Source organism: Pungitius pungitius, chromosome 3 (genome assembly GCF_949316345.1).
Source record: "Pungitius pungitius chromosome 3, fPunPun2.1, whole genome shotgun sequence".
Classification (NCBI taxonomy): Eukaryota; Metazoa; Chordata; class Actinopteri; order Perciformes; family Gasterosteidae; genus Pungitius; species Pungitius pungitius.
The window spans coordinates 2,441,880-2,462,615 of record NC_084902.1 but is presented as its reverse complement, the minus strand read 5'-3'; the positions used below and the strand labels follow the sequence as shown (position 1 = coordinate 2,462,615).

The following is a 20,736-nucleotide window of genomic DNA, read 5'->3' as shown; positions in this document are numbered from 1 at the left end:
ACATCTTCTGACGTGAAAAGGTCTGAACACCGTGGGCCTTAGAAGAGGCTCAGAGTCGAGTAGAAGGTCCGTACAGCATGTTGGGATTGTGGTTGCGCATGTTAGTGCTAACACGTGCTTTGCTTTGTGGTTCAGCGACACGCGCTCAGATGTTTCCTCTCCCTGGCGTCATCTTTTTGGATGAAAGAAAATGCAGCTGAATGTAAGAGTAAGAGTGTAAGAGAGTGCACACACACACATACACACGTACCAATGTCCGTGTGTGTGTGTGTGTGTGTGTGTACCGGCTCTCCTAGATCTCTGTTACAGCGCGTCCATTGTGAAGGAGAGTGTTGAGCAAGATCCTGACCCACCGGCGAGGACTAATCAGACGCATTCCTCGGGATTAAACGGCCAATTAACAATAAGGGAGCCATTGTGGCCCCTTCCCCTTGTGCGTCACGGTGAAAAAGGTTTTGTGTGTGTGTTTGTGTGTGTGTTACGTGTTGCAGCGAGCGTGTGTGCAAGGTGCTTTTTTAGCCATTTGTAAAAAGCTCCCTTCCTGGTTGTGGGTTTCACCCGAGAGAAGCCCTTTTTAAAAAGCGGTGTGCATTTAAAAGAACCTCGCGGGGGACATAATGGACTGAGCGATGGGGGGATTACGGATGCCGCATGCCGAATAGTGGCTGCGAGTCACAAGATGTGCGTGCGTTTGACACAAGGTTCCTAACGACGGAAGTTAATCCCACCTGGCCTCGTTTACACAGCCATGCAAACCGAAAGGGATTCATTCCTTCTATCGGTGCTTTTGATGTGCATAAATGTGTGCATGCATAGTATCTTCATTAAACGAGGGTGTGTGTCTGTGTATGTGGGTGTGTTGGGGGGGGGGAATATGCATCAGTGTGGCACGTGGCGGAGTGTGGCGGAGGATTAGTGAGGCTCAGGGCCTGTTGCTCCACTTCCATGATTACTACTGTCTACTGCCATATGGGTGGTGGGGGTGCAGGTGGGGGGCGGGTGGCTTGGGTAGGAGGGGGGGGGGGGAACTGCACCACGCCATACGCACACACACAAAAAATAATTTACAAAGCAGCGCATGTGAAACCACACTTTGATGCACATAAGAGTTTTGTTTTAAATAGTTCAACACTGTGTGTGTGTGTGTGTGTGTGTGTGTGTGTGTGTGTGTGTGTGTGTGTGTGTGTGTCTATATGTGCGGTGCACCTTGTCCACCTGCCTGAATAAAATAAAATTGGCCTTTTTATTAGCTAACGAACCACTGTCCATTTATTTATTTTAACTTAACTCAACATAATTAATGTGTTTTATTTTGTTAGAAATCAGTGGTTTTGAACTGACTTATAAAATATGGATTTTCTTATGAATTTATTCTAACAACATACAAGTATTACATTACATTAAATGTCATTTAGCTGTTGTTTTTATCCAAAGCGACTTACAATAAGTGCATTTCAATAGTGAAGATACAAACTCAGAAGAACAAGTAACAAGAAAGTACAATTTTCATCAAATTTAATTAATTAGCCAATAATTATTATTTGACTTTACAAACTCATTGCTGCCATACGTTTGATTCTAATTATAATAAATAAGTGATGCAAGAAGCAAAAGATGCTCTATATATTATTAGAATAAAACACTGCACATACATCTTAATTACAAGTGTATGAGTATGAAGGCACGAACAGGTGTTAACTTGCTTAAACCCCAGACAGGGGTCCAGGGGGGGGGCTAAATGATGACACTGAACACACACACACACACACACCACCTGCTGCTGTCTGCAGTGGATTAGAGGTCTGTCTGCTCAGAAGACAGCAGGACACACACATCCACGCAGCGGGGGGGTCGTCCACTGTGAAACTGATCGAGATGGCGAGGCCAGACGTAACACAGGCACAGGACGCGAAGTGGGAAACATCTCGTCTGAGTCTTCGTCACCTGAGAGCCGGTCAGGGAGGAGAAACGCTGACCGGGAGCTCCTCGACTCACGAGGCCCCCGAAGGGTTTGACCGGAGCGCTCAGCTGGTTCACATCAACGATGTCTTCAGAGCGTCAATGGAAATTTAAAAAATGAGGAAAGTTGTGTTCACATTTACTACTTTACTTTAATTCCCCTTTTTCAGTGTTTGCAACTCACTGGTACTGGAGACAACTGGGAGAGAACATCTCTGCAATGCGCAGGTCAAAACGTGTGCATGTGAAACATATTCTCTCCTGCAAATTATAAACATGCAGTATTTCCGTTCTGTCATGTGCATTGTTGTTGCTGAATGCAGCAGCTAGTGTGTAACACTACACCAGTAGTTTATGAATATCTACACATGCACAGTGCTTTGACCATTATGTGTTCTTCACATAAACGACTGCAGTTTATCTTTAGCCGGGCCTTCCGCTGTCTGCCAACAACCCAAGAGGACACACACACACACACATGCGTGCTCCTGCATACACACACACTTATGCAAGCGGTAATGGCCTGTAGAGGCAGAGTGACAGCAGGGCGTTTTAATGTAACCTGTGTGGCTCCTTCACCTCTTTGATTGAAGAGGAGTTCTCGGTGCAGAGAGACACATGGTGGATGCAGAGTAATCCTCACATCACATTAATGACTCTGACCTCGATACACGCACACAGGCACGCACGCACGCACGCACACACGCACACACACACACACACACAGGACATCAGCGCACACTGAAGTGGTAATAGCGCAACAATTTAAACAGAGTCGCCCCGATGCATGTTGTCAAATATTCAATAGTTCAATCAAACACAAAACTCCAAGCGAGACCTCTTTAAAACTTAATGCCCCTCCCATCCCTCACCCCGCTCCCCCCCCCTTCCCACACACGTTCCCATCTGCCTCTCTCCCCCCTCACTTCTTCCACTTTTTTTTCTCTTTCTGTTTTATCGTCCCACTCCGCATCTTGTTCTCTTCCTTCCACCAAGTACCTCAACTTCCAGCACAGTGGCAGCGGGTCCCTGCTGCAGGTCCGTCACAATGAGCCTTCACACGCACACACACACACACACACTCCCCTCCTTCCCCGCCCCCTCCCCACAATGCTCCGTTACCTTATCAATAGCGATCGATCCGGAGCCCCGGGGGGGCACCGGGGGCACCGGGAGCCCCGGGAGCCGCTCCCGGTGCCCCGCGCAGCGAGCGCTCGCTTCTGTGCGTCCTTCCTCCGTCAATCTGGCCACAAACCCCTCTTTCCTCCCTTTATCCCGAGGTAAGATACTTACTTTTCAGATAAAGCATATTATGATAAATCGGCTGAACTCTGCGCGCGCGCGTGTGTGTGGGGGGTAGCTGTCACACGTACACATAAACACCGTCAGCCCACAGTGTGCACGCACAGACAGTGTGTGTGTTTACTTGTGTATCGAATAATGTGATGTTAGTGGTACTTAACAGCTGGACAAGTGTTAATGTGTGTGTGTGCAGGTTTGGGTGTTTTGCCTGGGTTTATGTTGTGTCACAATCATTCCATAATGGACCTCAAATGATCAGAAGCCTTTCCCTCCTTCCACGCCACAACAGTTGGTTTACCGAGGAGGATTCTGGGAATTCTTTCAACACTCTCTTTTCCACGAAATCAAATGTGGGCCCAACGAAAAGGGCCCAGATGGCTTCGTCAGACTTCATTTCTGCTTCAAACTCAGTTCAGCAGCTGGTTTCTAAGAGGAAAAGAGCTGATGAAACATTAAAGAATTGAGAATGCACGTCCCACACCCCCCCCCCCCCCCATGGAGGAAGGGTTGGTCACCAGGTTTTTCTTTTCTCTGTTCCCCCACTGAAAGGACTGAGTTGTGCTCTCGGCCTCTTGCTGGTGCTGATGAAGAGGAGCGCAGCTTATGGGCCGACGTGTTCTCCAACAAACGAGGGAACAATTCGAGGTCAACGAGGGAAAACTTAAGAGTTTGCAGAAAATGAAAACTAAATGAAAATACAATGGCTGGGTTTGCCTTCTGGGACGTGCGTGCTTGTTTCGAAATGGGACTTTTATGAAATACTGTGTGTGTGCGTGTGTGTGTGTGTGCGCGCGCGCGTTCGTGTGCGTGTATGTGTGTGTGTGTGTGTGTGTGTGTAGGAGTATAGATTAGATGGACTAAGCCTCTTATGTGCTGGTTGCCCTTAATTTGTGTCTCCTCCGGGTCCTAGTGCGTCCAGCAGCAGCCTCACATGTCATGCAACAAGCAAACACATTCATGCATTCTGAAAAGGGAAATAAACTAAAGCTAAACATTACACTTTTATGACTAAAACCAAAAGAAAAGAGCGTAAATCATTTCTACAAAAGAATCCAATGCTGTTTATCTGTGCATCAAATTTCTGTTTCATGAAAAAGCATGAAGGCGGATTTGCAGGTTGCATTTTTGGTCATTTTATATGACAAGTGAAAAGAATGTGTCAGTGATTGGGATCATTGCAGAGGTAAATTAAAGGTTCAAGTGTTATTTGTACACTTTGGGCCTATCCTTACATCCATTAGGAATCACGTTAATGAAGAACAAGAAACGTTCTCGTTTCCGTTGAAATGCATTTATTGAAAGTCGCTTTGCTAAATGAAAGGTCAAATGTCATGCTAAGGGAAGTTATTAAAAAGCAGCATCCATTTAAAGAGCCGCGGATGGATGTCCTTTTTTCATTGGTGCATAAACACTTTGGTTAAAGGACAACCAATAAGATGGTTTTTTTTCTCTCAATGCATTGGGATAAATAGTATATCTGTTTTGGGTTTCTTATGTTCTTCTTCTTGTAGACCGGCATGAAATGAAGTTAAAATCAGCTCATTTGATTTGTCAAAATCTTTTCGTGGCCTCATAACCCTCAGACTTAAGTCTCATAACATTTAAAGTGCTTGAAAACGATGTTTCAATATGAGGCAGGTGCACAAAGTGTGCTCGTGCACGACTGTGCGCGCTGCGTCGCGCGCTCCGAGTCTCTCCCCCCCCCCCCCCCTCTCTCTCTCTGTCTCTCTCTCTCTTTTTGTCAGTTGGAGGTCCGGGGACATTCTTGTCCTCGGACTCCCCACAGGTAGCTGCTCAAAACCAACAAACAAAATCAAACAAACAAACAAACAGACAAACAAACAAACACGTACCTGGATGTGAGCAGGCGAGGCGTCCACGGGAGACGGAGGCAATCCAGACGACACACACACACACACACACACACACACACACACAGGCCTCCTCCACACGTACTCACCTCAGTAAGCGAAGACACATTTTATTCGAGATTTAGAAACGTTGAAACACGCCGGTAAAGTCTCTCTGTCGCTCTGTGTGTGTCTTTATATCTCCGCTTTGGCTTTACAGAGCTGGATAAACCCCTTATACAGTTTGGGCTGTAGCTACGTGGGTCTGTGTGTGTGTGTGTGTGTGTGTGTGTGGAATTTAAACTTTAAGAAATCCGATTCAATTAACAAGCGCAGAGAATCGGCTTTGGACACTGTGAAATTGTCTCTCAGCGGAGGACGGCACAGGACAGACGAGCACGGAGAGAGGAGACGCGCCTCGGTGAGCGGACCCACGCCAGGGGTCTGGGGCCACCATTTAGGGACGTGATAAAGAAATGACCTTTCAAAAATATGTAAATGACTAAAGAATCAATCAAATCAATGATGTAACATGTTATTTCAAATATGAAACACTTCCATTCTGACTTCATACATCAAAAAAAAGTTACGTAAATCAACCATTCCCACATGATACAAGGCAGAGCATTAAGATGATTATTTTTATTATTATTATTATTGACTGTATAGTGAATGAACGGATGAATGGGCCGGAGGGAGCATGTTGGGGATCAGAAGGGGATTTAAAAAGCAGAACAACGTGGTCTTTGTGCGGCATCTAATCCGGCCTGTACCCCCTTCTCCTCCTTCTCTACCTCTGCCTCCACACTAATTATTCATTATTATTACAGGAGGCCAATCTAGAAAATGGTTCGTAACAACAACAACAAAAAGTCCATCTCTCTTTTGGGTTATTTTACCTAAAGATGCATCATGAACTTGCCTATGAACCAGAACAAACACCCCTCTTAATTTACTTCCTTGTTTTATTTAAGTGTTTATTTTAAGTGTTTATCAAATAAATCTTAAGCCTCCTAATTGGCTCGATGACAACCTCGAGGTTTTAAAGAATTTGAAAATAAGAGACATCAAATAAACTCACGACCAGCATGAATACATAATGACAGCATGCATGAGCGCGCTGGAGAGAGAGAGAGGTAGAGAGAGAGAGAGAGAGAGAGAGAGAGAGAGAGAGAGAGGAGGGCTCTGGGTGGCTACTTGAAGTTAGTTCTAATTAGCCAGCCTCTTCTTCCTCGCCTCACTTGTCCCTTGTGCAGATCCAGATCCTCTCCTCGGGGACCAGGTACCTCCAAGAGGCCGATCCGCTCTGCAGCAAACCCGCCGGACCGCAACCAGGCGTCCGAGCTGTTGTGGAACTTCTGATTTTTTGGGGGGTACCTCTTGCTTGGCGACTTCGGTGGCGCGCTGCAATTACGCACGACTTGGAGGAAGAATCTTTATCACGGCAGTGGGCTTTTTGTGACGAAAATTCATAGATAGCCAGTATCATTTATAATTTGGTGTTTGCACTAATATTGTTTGGCTTGATTTGAGTTGTTGATTTGTTTATAGTCTGGATAGAGGAGGCATGAAGTTCATCTCCGGTATATTTTACGCACAGGTGTAAAGGCGCAGCGCCGTCACATCTACAGGTGGAAGCGCAGGTGCTTGGTTCAACGGCCCTGTCACAGAACAAAGGAAGGACGAGGCCGCCAAGGAAAACATAAAACAACAACTTAGTGACAAACAACCCGAAGAAGAAAAAAAAAGAGGGAGGGAGAGAGCGAGGGGGGTGAGAGACAGAGAGAGAGAGAGAGAGAGAGAGAGAGAGAGAGAGAGAGAGACACCCCCTCGAGACTAGCTAAGAGACCCAGCCCCCGGTCCGAGAGAAGGAGAGAGAGAGTGAGGGAGTGAGGGAGTGTTTTAAAGCCAGCAGGAGGCATGATGTCGTACATTAAGCAACCCCATTACGCCGTGAACGGGTTAACGCTGTCCGGCCCGGGCATGGATCTGCTCCACTCCGCCGTGGGATACCCCAGTAAGTAGTGACATATTATTTTAATTCAAATAACTTCAACATGTGCTCTATTGTAGTTTTAATTGTTGTTATTTTTTAAATGCAGTTACTGAGAGAATTTGATTTCGTCGTTTGCGTAAAAAAAAAGGTGATTTGGCTTTTTTGGTCGTTATTTAAAAATGGCACATGCACTGTTTATTCTTCACGGGTATGAATACACGCGTGACTCTTCAGTCATCGGAACATGTGTTCACTTGACCCATTAATTGTGCGGATTATAGAGTCAAAAACAATAAGAAACGCGTGTGAATGGAAACGCGGCCGCTTCTCACACCGACTTAACACCGAAATAGACTCCAATCTGTTGCTCTTATCGTGTAACCTATTTACTACTAAACGGTGCCCATTGTATTTTGTTTTGTGCCATTGTGAGGGCTTGTTGTCTCCATAAGTGAACACTTCTTCCCGATCAGCATCTGTCATCGTTCAGAGGAGAGTTTCGGCACCGATGACAGAAGGCGGCACACGAAGCTCGGCCTCCTTGTCACAGATTAGAGTTAAAAGAGTTCTTTTCAAAATTGCGAACCGACGCTTCGCAGTGACTTTCGTTTCGTCACTTTGGGAAGTTCGATTCAAACCGCCTCACTTAGGATTAAACCATTTAAAAAATCGACTTGATGAATGAAATAAAAAAAACAATCAAGGAAATGGTTTACACCGCAATTTTTAAAAACCCTATTTCTACAGATATTTTGAGTAAAATAATATCGACGCTATACTAAAAAAATGAAACACTCCAGCACAAAATGTTTAATTAAATAATTCAAGAGAGTAATTGACTTGATTGACAAGAAAAATAATTGGGATTATATTTTGTGGCGGTCCTTATTAAAATATTCCACTCCATTATGAATTAAGATTTTGGTGCTAAATTAAATTTATCTTTTGAATTGTTTTATTTTAACAACATTTAAATATTTGAACCAACACACAAAATGCGTTTTTTTTTAAATAACAAAATAAAAAACAAAGCTTGAAAAATTATAAAACCAACAATCATCATAATCATGTATTTCCCTTCTTCTCTTTTTAGACACTCCGCGTAAACAGCGTCGGGAGCGCACCACCTTCACACGCGCACAGCTGGACATCCTGGAGGCTCTGTTTGCCAAAACGCGCTACCCAGACATCTTCATGAGGGAGGAGGTGGCCCTCAAGATCAACCTGCCCGAGTCCCGAGTCCAGGTAACACATTTAATTACAAATACGCAGAGAATTATAATCAAATTTGACTTTTGTATTGGGCCTCAATTCGTGCCGTGGCTAATCTTTGAGTTAAATACAGCTGTTTTGGATCTAATTAGGATGAATGGTGATTGTGTAGCTGATTCACCTCTTCCATCCTCCAGGTGTGGTTCAAGAACCGCCGTGCCAAGTGCCGCCAGCAGCAGCAGCAGAGCACGGGCCAGTCCAAACCGCGCCCCCCCAAAAAGAAGGCATCGCCCGCTCGGGATGCCAACTCCGAGGCCAGTGCCAACCCGGCCAACGGACCCTACAGCCCTCCGCCCCCTCCTCCGGGCACCGCCATCAACCCCAGCTCCAGCGCTGCCAGTGCCACGGTGTCCATCTGGAGCCCGGCCTCCATCTCCCCGCTGCCGGACCCCCTGTCCGCCTCCAGCACCCCGTGCATGCAGCGCGCGTCCGCCTACCCCATGACCTACACCCAGGCTCCGGCCTACAGCCAGAGCTACGGGGGCTCCTCCTCCTACTTCACGGGCCTGGACTGCAGCTCCTACCTGTCCCCCATGCACCCGCAGCTGTCGGGCACCGGGGGCGCCCTGAGCCCCATCACGGCCTCCTCGATGGGGGGCCCCCTCAGCCAGTCCCCCGCCTCGCTCTCCTCCCAGGGCTACACGGCCGCCTCGCTGGGCTTCGGGGCCGTCGACTGTCTAGACTACAAGGACCAAGCTGCCTGGAAGCTCAATTTCAACGCCACTGACTGTCTGGACTACAAGGACCAGAACTCCTGGAAGTTCCAGGTCTTGTAAATGACGAGCGGGAGGTGGTGGAGGGAAGGATCGGGGTGGTTTGACCAAGAGGCGACAGTTACGGTTCCCGAGTTAAAGCATCTGTACAATATCTAATCAGCGAGAAAAGAAAAACAGCTTTACTTGTGCCGTTCGAGTTGTCGTGATTTTAAATGCACCGGTGAAGAGATCATGCACAACAAAGGTGCGTCCATTTGATTGACAAATCAGTAGTTTCGGCGTCAGAACCTGCTCCACTTGGACCAGCAGGTTTGGTGACACGTGAACAGCCACTAAAAATGTGACTTTTAAAAGCACACGAACCAATCAGAGCCCATGTTCATGTCTTTCCTTCTATACTTTGTCTTGTACTTTACAGAAATATATAAGTATATTTTTTTTTTGTAAAGCTGCTTTTCCATCAGCGAGCTGACTCAAAAAGCTTTGAGACCCCCCCCCCCCCCCCCCAAAAAAGGGGACTCAAACCGACCCCGGCCGTGACATCTCGAGGGGGGCCGATGATCCAACGACACGTGAGAAACGCTTTAGCAGACAGAAGCTGATGATTCCCAGTAGCCTTGTGTGATACTGACCCTCTGCGGCCTGCGTTGGGGTGGTGGAGGTGGTGGGGGGGGGGGGGGGGGGCGCGGGGGGGTCACTGGAGTGACTGCAGTACAAACCTGTTGCCTTTGAGCATGGTTGAAATCATTAGCAGAACGGCTCGTGCATTGTTAGTTTTAATAGGATAACTTTCCAGACAATCGGTGCAACAATGGTTCGCATTGTATACTCCTCGCCCCCCCCCCCCCCTCTCCCCCCCCCCCCCCCCCCCAGGAGGACCCAGAGAAAGAGAAAGGACTTCCTTTGCATAGAGAGCTTTGGTGCCTCTCTCTCGATTCACCTGTAAACACGTGAGGGGTACCACTGTATTTGTTTGATGTATCGTTTGATTCATTTTTTTTTTGTATTAGACTTTAACAATAACATGTTTCTTTAAAAAAAAAAAAAGTGAATTCGTTGAAGTAAAAAAATGTGGTAATTTGTTTTGAAGTTGATATTATTATCAGTATTATTACTATCGTCGTTAATTTTATGTCCTCAGCGGACATGGACGTTGCTAATATACTTCTTTTGTTGTCGTTCTCTTGTAAATATTAAACTTGAAAATGCAATCACGTGCAGCGGGTTGCTCTACGCAGCCGCTCCACCCAACAGATTCTCCCTTTTTCATAATTTCTAGAAAACTGCCAACTTTTTATTTTCTCTGTTTATATTTCTTCTGGTTTCTTCCTTTTCTTCTTCATCTTTTGTTTTTTTTGTTTTTTTTCAAACTCAGGGGTTTATCCAATTAAAGTAGCAGTATTAGGACACAATGCTGTTTAATGCTTCTTAATCATTGTGCTTTTGTTCTTCTTTTGCATTTACTATAATCTTCTCTGCTTATTTTTCTGACATGAATTATTTTGTATATTTCACTTGTCTCCTGTGTTTCGGGCCAGTCTCACCACTACCAGGCTTTAATGATGTTTCAGAGACATTAAACGACTTCATTAAAACTCTGCGGTCATTGTGTTCTGTGAGGGGGGGGGCAACCGGAGGGAGAAGATCTGGACTCCAGGAGCGTCCCTCTAATCCACACAGGAGGTGGTGAGAGATGAGATGTTCCTGTGTGAAAATGACACCTGTTGACACCAGAAGGTTGCGAAAGGTTTTAGGGACGTTGCGTATCGACTTGTGGTGTGTTGCATCACATCTTAATACAACACTCTTATCCGACCGGCCACACAATACGCTTTATATCTCTTATTGCTTTGGTGAAACCATGGCCCATCTTCTCCTCCCGTCATGTTGCTGTGTCATGGGCAATCTGTTGGTAATGAACACTTTGTCGCTCAGGGTGAGTATAATGACAAGAAAAAAATCCGGTTTGTGGCGGGCACACGAATGAAATGCAACAGAAATCACAGCGAGCGGCGTCGTTTTTTAATGTCCAAAAAGTCATAAACATAAAACCTAACAAGGGGGTTTTGGTGCATCACCTACATTCCGTTTTTACGGTGAAGTCGTCACAGATTGGTTTCCCCGACGCAATACAACGACTATTTCCCAAACAGTGAGACTGGTCTGGCTCCCCAGAGGATGAACCCTTCCCTCTGGTAACCCTCACCAGGTCATTCACTTGGTTTATGGTTATTTTACCTGTAAAGTGAGCAACGTTGACATTTGCGGCGGCTGCACTATGTCTCCAGTGCTAATTAGCAAGTGCTAACACGCCAATTAAGATGTTAGCACTTGCTAACATCGTAGCCACGGTGGCCTTCTGGTGGAAACAATGCGCCGTGATTCATTAATATCCAACCAAACCATTATGTGTTGAGTTGTTTGACATGTAACTTGTGTTTTGTGGTTTTCGGCAACTCCCTGGTTAGTTCATCCCACACGGGGGATCTTTGCCTCAATCTTTGCAAGTGCAAAACTTTTCGGTAGTGAGAAACCACACAAACAACCGAGTGCACGTGTAGCACGCTAACGTTAGCTTGTCCCGCTCCGATCTTTCTTTGGGATCGTGGTCACAACTGCAGCTTTCTTATCATATCACTATTTTTTTGGTCAAAACTGGGCTGTGACTCGATTGTCCTGCAGGTCCCCCAACGGGACGGCACGGTCCAACCCGCTCAGACAGATACTTGCAGTAACACCGACCACTGCTACACCGCACCTACTCGTCCTGGCCGGTGGCGGCGTCTCGGACCGCCGAGTAACAGCGAGTGTCGGGATTCGGCCCGAAAACACAAGAGACAAGGCGCACATCTGGGGAACAAGAGCTTTCAAAGTTTTGTTAAAACTGATGCTCAAGTCAGCAAGAGCGGCTAGTTAGACAGATAGATGTGTATCAGATAGAAGGATGGACGGATGGATAGATGAGCAGATAGATGGATAGACCCTCCCCCCCCCCCTAGTGCTCTGCAGACGGTGTGCTCCTGTAATCCCCCTTCAGCAGCATATGGACTCGGAAGCACAGACACACAGACACAGATACACTCAGGACTTAGAAATATGATTCATTTCTTTCCTCCCTCTAATCCCCAACAAACAAGCTGGTGGCCGGCCTGCTGCGGAGGAACACTGTAATCACGCCACAGCTGACCGGACTCCCCTCTTCCTCCCCTCTTCCTCCCCTCTTCCTCCCTGCTGCCGGCCGACCATTTGTCTCTTAATCGATTCCTAATCCCAATGCCGGCGGGCAGGCGAGCACGCTCCGAGCACGCGCTCAAACTCACACACACACACACATGCACACACACATGCACAAATAAGGGTGCATTTATGATCAAACAAGGCCACGGACAAAAGAAAACAAAGATAAACTGTAATTTTTTTATTTTGGGGGTTTTGCAAATGAAAAAAAGAGAAATCCACGATGAGACACAGTTGAACTCGGATTGTTCCGGAGTTGGACGGAGCAACATTTCGGGTCGTTGTGTAAGAAGTCAAACCAGTAAATTAATCAGGGAGGCATGAAAACTTCTTCTTCAAGTTGTGTCTGTCCAAGTGACACAGAAAATACAATTATTAGATCATTAAATAATAGATCATATTTCAATCTTATAACATTTACATATAATTATGTAAAGCAAATTTTTTATTTTCTTTTTTAATTCTTCTGTTGGAACATGAATATCCCCTCGAAGTTACTTTTTCTTTGCTGATTTGACACAAGCCTTTTGTGTCTCCAGGGAAAACTGGATGTCACTTGAGTCATTGTTAGAGTCAGTGACCTTACCAGACATCCAAGGGCCGCTTCTCATTTCTTCTCAAGACTCAAGGCTACTTTAGTCGCAATTTATATTCATCATAACACACTTGTTCTGCTGAATTGATTCTTCTCAAGTCGTGCTTTTGGGTTCCATCGTGCACCGGTACCAGCAATCGTTAAAAAATCGAATCCACGGAGATTTAATTTTATGTTTTTATTGGCTAAACTTTCCAAAAATACCAAAATCATCGGCCTAGGAGATGTGATCAATGTAACTTCATGGAATAATTGGAAGATGACAGAAATACATTATTATTAGATATATTATACAATATAATTATACAAATGGGTTCATCAAATTAAAATAAATCCACCTCGTAATTGAAAGAGTGTTTGTTTTTGACTAAATCATCAGTTTCCGTCCCAACAGAGCGCAGTGTAGTCAGTCACAATAATACTAAATGAACATTTGAATTTGTCTTTTTTTTATGGCATTCAACCAAGTCACTGAACAAGGTTTGCGGTGCAGTAATGCTGCCAAATCAAATGGCAGCGCAGAGTAAGTAGGTGTGAGTGATCTGCAGCCATGGTAACAGGATCAGTATTACAGTATGAATGGATCAACCAGCATACACTTCTGCTGAGGGGTTTACTGCAGATTACAACTTAACACCTGGTTTATATCACTAATAATAAAAGTCAGAGGCACTAAAAATGTTCGTCCGGATTATGGGAGAGCTCTGCGATAAATGTTAAATACAAACGTGAAGGCGGTCCGAGCATCGGTAAGCTGCACTCCTTATCTTCAACCTGCCCCTGATGATGGATGCCTTGCTCAAGGGCCCCGAGTGTGGCCTTAGATGTTAAAGGAGGAGCGAGCAGTGTGCTTTTTTTAACAGACTTTATCCTGTAAGATTTCATACTATTCTCTTCTCTCCTTCCTTCATGCCACCTTCCCTCACCGACCCCTTCCTTCATGCCACCTTCCCTCACCGACCCCTTCCTTCATGCCACCTTCCGTCATCGACCCCTTCCTTCATGCCACCTTCTGTCATCGACCTCTTCCTTCATGCCACCTTCCCTACTTAACCCCTTCCTTCATGCCACCTTCCGTCATCGACCCCTTCCTTCATGCCACCTTCCGTCATCGACCCCTTCCTTCATGCCACCTTCTGTCATCGACCCCTTCCTTAATGCCACCTTCCCTACTTAACCCCTTCCTTCATGCCACCTTCCGTCATCGACCCCTTCCTTCATGCCACCTTCCGTCATCGACCCCTTCCTTCATGCCACCTTCTGTCAACGACCCCTTCCTTAATGCCACCTTCCCTACTCAACCCCTTCCTCCATGCCACCTTCTGTCATCAACCCCTTCCTTCATGCCACCTTCCGTCATCGACCCCTTCCTTCATGCCACCTTCTGTCATCGACCTCTTCCTTCATGCCACCTTCCCTACTTAACCCCTTCCTTCATGCCACCTTCCGTCATCGACCCCTTCCTTCATGCCACCTTCCGTCATCGACCCCTTCCTTCATGCCACCTTCTGTCAACGACCCCTTCCTTAATGCCACCTTCCCTACTCAACCCCTTCCTCCATGCCACCTTCTGTCATCAACCCCTTCCTTCATGCCACCTTCCGTCATCGACCCCTTCCTTCATGCCACCTTCTGTCATCGACCTCTTCCTTCATGCCACCTTCCCTACTTAACCCCTTCCTTCATGCCACCTTCCGTCATCGACCCCTTCCTTCATGCCAACTTCCGTCATCGACCCCTTCCTTAATGCCACCTTCCCTACTTAACCCCTTCCTTCATGCCACCTTCCGTCATCGACCCCTTCCTTAATGCCACCTTCCCTACTTAACCCCTTCCTTCATGCCACCTTCCGTCATCGACCCCTTCCTTCATGCCACCTTCTGTCATCGACCACTTCCTTAATGCCACCTTCCCTACTCAACCCCTTCCTCCATGCCACCTTCTGTCATCAACCCCTTCCTTCATGCCACCTTCTGTCATCGACCCCTTCCTTCATGCCACCTTCCGTCATCGACCCCTTCCTTCATGCCACCTTCTGTCATCGACCCCTTCCTTCATGCCACCTTCTGTCATCGACCCCTTCCTTCATGCCACCTTCTGTCATCGACCCCTTCCTTCACGCCACCTTCCGTCATCGACCCCTTCCTTCATGCCACCTTCTGTCATCGACCCCTTCCTTCATGCCACCTTCTCTACTCAACCCCTTCCTCCATGCCACCTTCTGTCATCAACCCCTTCCTTCATGCCACCTTCTGTCATCGACCCCTTCCTTCATGCCACCTTCCGTCATCGACCCCTTCCTTCATGCCACCTTCTGTCATCGACCCCTTCCTTCATGCCATCTTCCGTCATCGACCCCTTCCTTCATGCCACCTTCCGTCATCGACACTTCCTTCATGCCACCTTCCGTCATCGACCCCTTCCTTCATGCCACCTTCTGTCATCGACCCCTTCCTTCATGCCACCTTCTCTACTCAACCCCTTCCTCCATGCCACCTTCCCTACCTACTTAACCCCTTCCTTCATGCCACCTTCCCTCATCGACCCCTTCCTTTATGCCACCTTCCCTGATCGACCCTTTCCTTCATGCCACCTACCGTCATCGACCCCTTCCTTCATGCCACCTTCTCTCATCAATCGCTTCCTTCATGCCACCTTCCCTCATTGACACCTTCCTTCATGCCACCTTCCCTCATCGACCCCTTCCTTCATGCCACCTTCCCTCATTGACTCCTTCCTCCATGCCACCTTCCCTCATCGACCCTTTCCTTCATGCCACCTTCCCTCATGGACACCTTCCCTCATGGACCACTTCCTTCGCTCTCTTGGCGTGCCCCCTTGCCCCCTCCGCTCCACCTCTCCTTACAGTTTGTTATTCTTGCTGATCTAATTTAGAGAATGTCCCAAATCCTCTTAGTGTCCTGCTCCCTCAGCGCAACACTAAGTGAATTAGACAGGATTACTTTGTCCCTCTTCCTCTGCCTCCTTCTCTTCCTCCTCTTCTTCGTCTCCGCACTCTGTCCTCTTCATCCCGCCTGCCCCCATCTCTCTCTCTCTTGCATGTCCATCTTTCTCTGGACATGTCTCTTTTCATCGGCAGGATTAAAGCCTTCTCCCTCTCCCGATGACAAATTGGTTCCAATGTTCCCCCGGGGACAGATGCTCTCGCAGGCCCATTGCATCATGGGACATAAAGTATCATTAATTAAACTCTGACCTCTTGTAAATAGAAATAGACCTGGAAAAAAAAACCTGGCCTGAAGCAGATGAAGTCGTCCAAACAACCTTTAACAGCCAGATGCAATTGTGAGTAAAAGGAAAACGGATGTTTCTATTTCTCTCTCTCTCTCTGAACAATGAACAACGACATGAAAAGGTGAGGAGCTTCCTCGCTGCGTCGCGGTTGGACAGCAGGAGAACCTCGGGCCTCCTTGCATCGGAATCACACGTGGCCACCGGAAGAAGGCCGAGGCGAGGGGGACTCTACGGGTGGGATGAGATGATAGCGATGTGGTGGATTGATCCGCGAGGACGAGTATTGACAATCAAATGGTTCCTCCGGCCTCTAAAAAAAAGATATCCAACCACTGATGAAGGGTCCCTTTTATCATTTGGGAAGGTTGAGCACCACTGATTCATGAAATTGGTCTGGTTTATGACACTTTTCCTTCATTTTTTTAGTTACTGTGCTGAAAAGACATTTATTTTAACCAACAGCACTAAATGTGCGGTGAATAAAAAATATTCTGCATTGATTCAAAGGACGCATGGTTTTCATATTCATTATCTCCAATACTGTACTCAATAAAGTCTCCCTGCAACTGCTTGTAATGACATGAAAAAAGACAGAGGTGCTCAGGACATCTACACAACAGACTACAGGGCGGTTTGTGAGTTCCTGCCTGAGCTCTTGACCTTTGCCCCCCATCACTTCACCACATTAATGCTCAAAAATATCTTCTGCAAAAGGATCGCACAAATGTTTTTTTCCCCTCAGCTGCACTTTGTGAAACACACTTTACTGCATTTAGATGTTCAAGACCGAGACCTTTGCATTGTTCAATCCCCCTTTTAGTGTAAACCCCTGCGTATCTTCATCCCGCCCACCCCCCTCTTCCTCCACGCTCCTCTTCCTTTGTCCCAATCGCTCGTTATCTCTTTTTCCTTCTCTCTCTCTTTCTCATCTTCTCTTCATCTGTGGGCCATCTGAACTACCGACCCTCCCCACCTCCTCCTCCTCCTCCTCCTCCTCCTCTTCCTCCTCCTCTTCCTCCCGCATCCACTCCCTCACTTTCAGTAATTCCAGCGTTGCCTCTCTTGCTCGCCCTAATCCAGCTCTGACCTCAATCCCGTGATGTAACGGATCATGTGATGTGGAGAGAGAGAGAGAGAGAGAGAGAGAGAGAGAGGGAGAGAGAACAGGGGACCTAAAGTGGGGAAACATGGTCTAATCCCCGATGCTGGAGCCAGAGACCAATCACACACTGATGAGGTAGGCCGGGGGTCAGGGGGTGCCTCCATTAAGTTACAAAATATAAGTCAGACATGCACACACACACGCACACACACACGCGCGCACACACACACACACACATACCAGCACACACTTCTGGAAACAACAAGTCAACATGTTTGTTTCATCTCTGGGATTCGCTTAGATGCCAGTTTGTCTTCGTCCTGCAAACACACAAACACACAAACCGGCCTGTTTGTGACGCACAACTCACGTAAATATTTGCTGTGCATCATTAACACCGACGTACCTTTTGTTGTAGAAAAAACCCTTTATGTGAAACCACATGGCGTCACAGCTAAAGTCTGTTAACTCTCTCGCATAAATTGCGAATCTTACTCTATAGATTTACATAAAAGGGCCGTTAAAACAGAGGCCATATGGCTGAACGGCTCAATATCACAACTCTTATATATATGTATATATGTATATATGAGTATATGAAGACCTAAATTGTTTACTGTACGTTCCAAAACCTGTGTAACATTTCGTGACATTTTAAAAGCAGAGGGATATGATTTGATTATATTCGTTTTATTGATTTTTTTTAGCGCTGTTTATTGAGTTTCACAACGTTTCTTCAATCGGATGTGCGTTAGAATGAGATCCCACACAGGGGGAGAATATGAGAAGGCTCACCCAGATGTTCTCCGCTCCCTCCCTTCTGGGTCTATTAGTCCACACAGAATGAATATACATATACAACAATAACTATAAATGGCCCTCATGTGTGATCTGAATCAGCTTTATTCTTCATGTACGTCTACTCTCCATCCAAAAAAATGGAATAATAAACAAGTACAATGAAGTACAGCAACGGTAAGCATAAACAGTTAAACGTATACGTACACATCAAAATATATAAATATGCCCACAAAAGTATATATATGAATATGAAAACACAACAAAAATGACAGTAAAATGGAAATAAAAGATCAATGGTGCAGAGAGCAGAGATGCTGAGTAAATATTGAAGGACTGTTACAGGATACTTTTTACCATACGATTTTATTACAAGGGTTTTTGTCAAAGCATTTTCATTAAGATGATATACGACAAGATAAAACTTCATTAATCGTGAACAGAATTCTTGTGAGTTTCATTAAAGATTAAAACGGATAAATAGAAAAATACAATTAAAAAACAAAAATAATTGAAGAAAGCGTGAAGTGAAAACACAGGATATTGACACCATTAAACAGATAAATACAAAATTTAATTTAATTAATGAATCAAAACATTTCAAATAATAAAGAAAAAGTAAAATACAACAACAAATAAGTAATTCTAATACCAGTGACTAGATTCTAGTTACTAGGAAACTTCATATTAAGCTTCACATTATGGGAGATATTATCAAAACAAAAAAACAGACCCAGATCATCTGGAACAGAACTTAACGTTCAGCTGTGAGATGTGTTTCCACAGAATTATTATATTAGTCTTTTCAGGACCAAAGGTTTTCAGTGATTAGTTTTCTGTTTTAGTTTGAAAGTCCCCATCTCTTGTTTTTACATCCTGTCCTTGTTCGTGATTGCCTTGGTCCTGTGAGTGTCACCTCTTGTTAAAGACTGTGTGTGTGTGTGTGTGTGTGTGTGTGTGTGTGTGTGTGTGTGTGTGTGTGTGTGTGTGTGTGTGTGTGTGTGTGTGTGTGAGAGGGTGGCGGGGGGGCTGTTTGAACCCTGCTGCGATGCTAGTCCACTAGCAGGTTGTGCTAATGGCTAAACCATGTTAATCCCTGCATGGGAGCGATGCCCCGACTCGCTCCACACCCCCCCCACCCCCCACGACTCCCCCCCACCCCTCCTGTCTCTTTGTGGATGGGTAGTACACTACATTAATCCCAGCGGTGCGCTCATCTAATCTGCCCCCCCCCCCCCCACCCCCCCATCCCAACAACCCCCAGCAGACAAACAAACCCACCCCTCTGAATGTCTTTTCTCTTTACTTCCAAACAGACCACCTGCTTTGTTGCAATTTTGCAAAACGTGAGTCAGACATTTTAGATTTAGTAGAATTCTTCACACTGTCAGTGCAGCGCCGTGAATTCAGACAACGTTGAAGAGAGTTTGAGGTGTGAAAAATCGTGGGTTGGACGTTCCCTCAGGAAAGGAGCTACTGGGATTCCTGTGAGACTTTTATGATTTTTAAAAAAACAAGTGAATAGAAAAAGCCGGAAGCACAAAGCTTGATGTCAAATAACAGCGTGCCCCCATCACAGCGAGACTGAGTTTCATGTTTGGTTGCTCGTCTTTTGGAAGATTCGTAAAAGCATGAAAAAAAAAGGCAAAGTAGGGAAGCCACTAATGGTGTTTATATCATAGAAGATCTTATTTCAGCCATCTTTGGAGACGAGGAAGGCAGGAAGTGGCCAAACGCTCAAACGCTGTCTTATGCCCCCCCCCCCCCCCGGGGAGCTCTGTGGAGCCTTTAAAGTGTCTCCACCTGTCTCTGCTCCACCTGCACTCTTACATTCCTGTCTCGATATCAGCCATGAAAACAACCTCGTGCCCCTCACCTCCACCCCCCCCCCCCTTCTTGCCCCCATCCATCCATCCATCCACCCACCCGCCGTGGAGGCCTACTTTACATCTGTCCCTTGTCCTTCTTCCCCTTCTGGCTCTCGACCTATAAGCCCCCCCCCCCCCTTCCTAAAGACACACACACTGTGCCAGTTGTGTACTAATCAGGGGTTGACCTCTCAACCTGCCCCCCCCCCTCCCCCTGCCCCAACAAACACACACACATCTCTCTCTCTCTCTCTCTCTCTCCTCCTCCTTAACATCCACCCACCTCTCTCTTCCACCCACACCCCCCCCCCCCCCCCCCTCCCTCCGTACCAATCCCAGCACTGTGTTAATCTGGAGCTGGTCTGACGGTCAGCACTTTGAGCGGCAGACAGACAGATTGGCTTTAATCCCCTGAGTGCCACAGATGGAGCGCCACCACACAGACCTTGGGGAAGGCGAACGCACAGAGTGGTGCACACGCACACACACACACACACACACACACACACACACAGACACACACGCACACACACACACACACGGGCAAACAAATAGGAATAAATAACCATGGAGGTTCTGTCTTTAGATGTAAGAACCCGTACGGTCCATTAGACGCTGAGCCGTTCGGGGCATCACACTGCTAATGAGTCCCGTCGTCATAGTTACGCGTGATGCTCCACAGATGTTAAAAAAGCCGCTGAGCTGCACGTTTCCAATGGGCAAAGCTAAGATGTACACGTCGCAGAGACAAAACAAACAGGCTTGTGTTGTAATCGTTGTCTCAGT

The 20,736-nt window shown here is 46.4% G+C and overlaps 1 protein-coding gene across 1 annotated transcript; it reads left to right on the top strand.

Moving 5' to 3' along the window:
* The first annotated feature begins 6,357 nt into the window (after positions 1-6,357).
* On the top strand, positions 6,358-9,700 carry otx5 (orthodenticle homolog 5). The gene is made up of 3 exons (XM_037465824.2): positions 6,358-7,128; positions 8,201-8,352; positions 8,517-9,700. The coding sequence occupies exons 1-3, from the start codon at positions 7,032-7,034 to the stop codon at positions 9,153-9,155; spliced, it is 888 nt and encodes a 295-aa protein (XP_037321721.1). The 5' UTR covers positions 6,358-7,031; the 3' UTR covers positions 9,156-9,700.
* The last annotated feature ends 11,036 nt before the right edge of the window (positions 9,701-20,736 follow it).

What these genes read in the sequence shown, in the direction of transcription:
- otx5 (XM_037465824.2), top strand. Translation starts at nt 7,032, where the DNA reads ATGATGTCGTACATTAAGCAACCCCATTACGCCGTGAACGGGTTAACG. An exon ending in CTCCGCCGTGGGATACCCCA is followed by an intron (nt 7,129 to 8,200) that starts GTAAGTAGTGAC and finishes TTCTCTTTTTAG; the next exon opens with ACACTCCGCGTAAACAGCGT. An exon ending in TGCCCGAGTCCCGAGTCCAG is followed by an intron (nt 8,353 to 8,516) that starts GTAACACATTTA and finishes TCCATCCTCCAG; the next exon opens with GTGTGGTTCAAGAACCGCCG.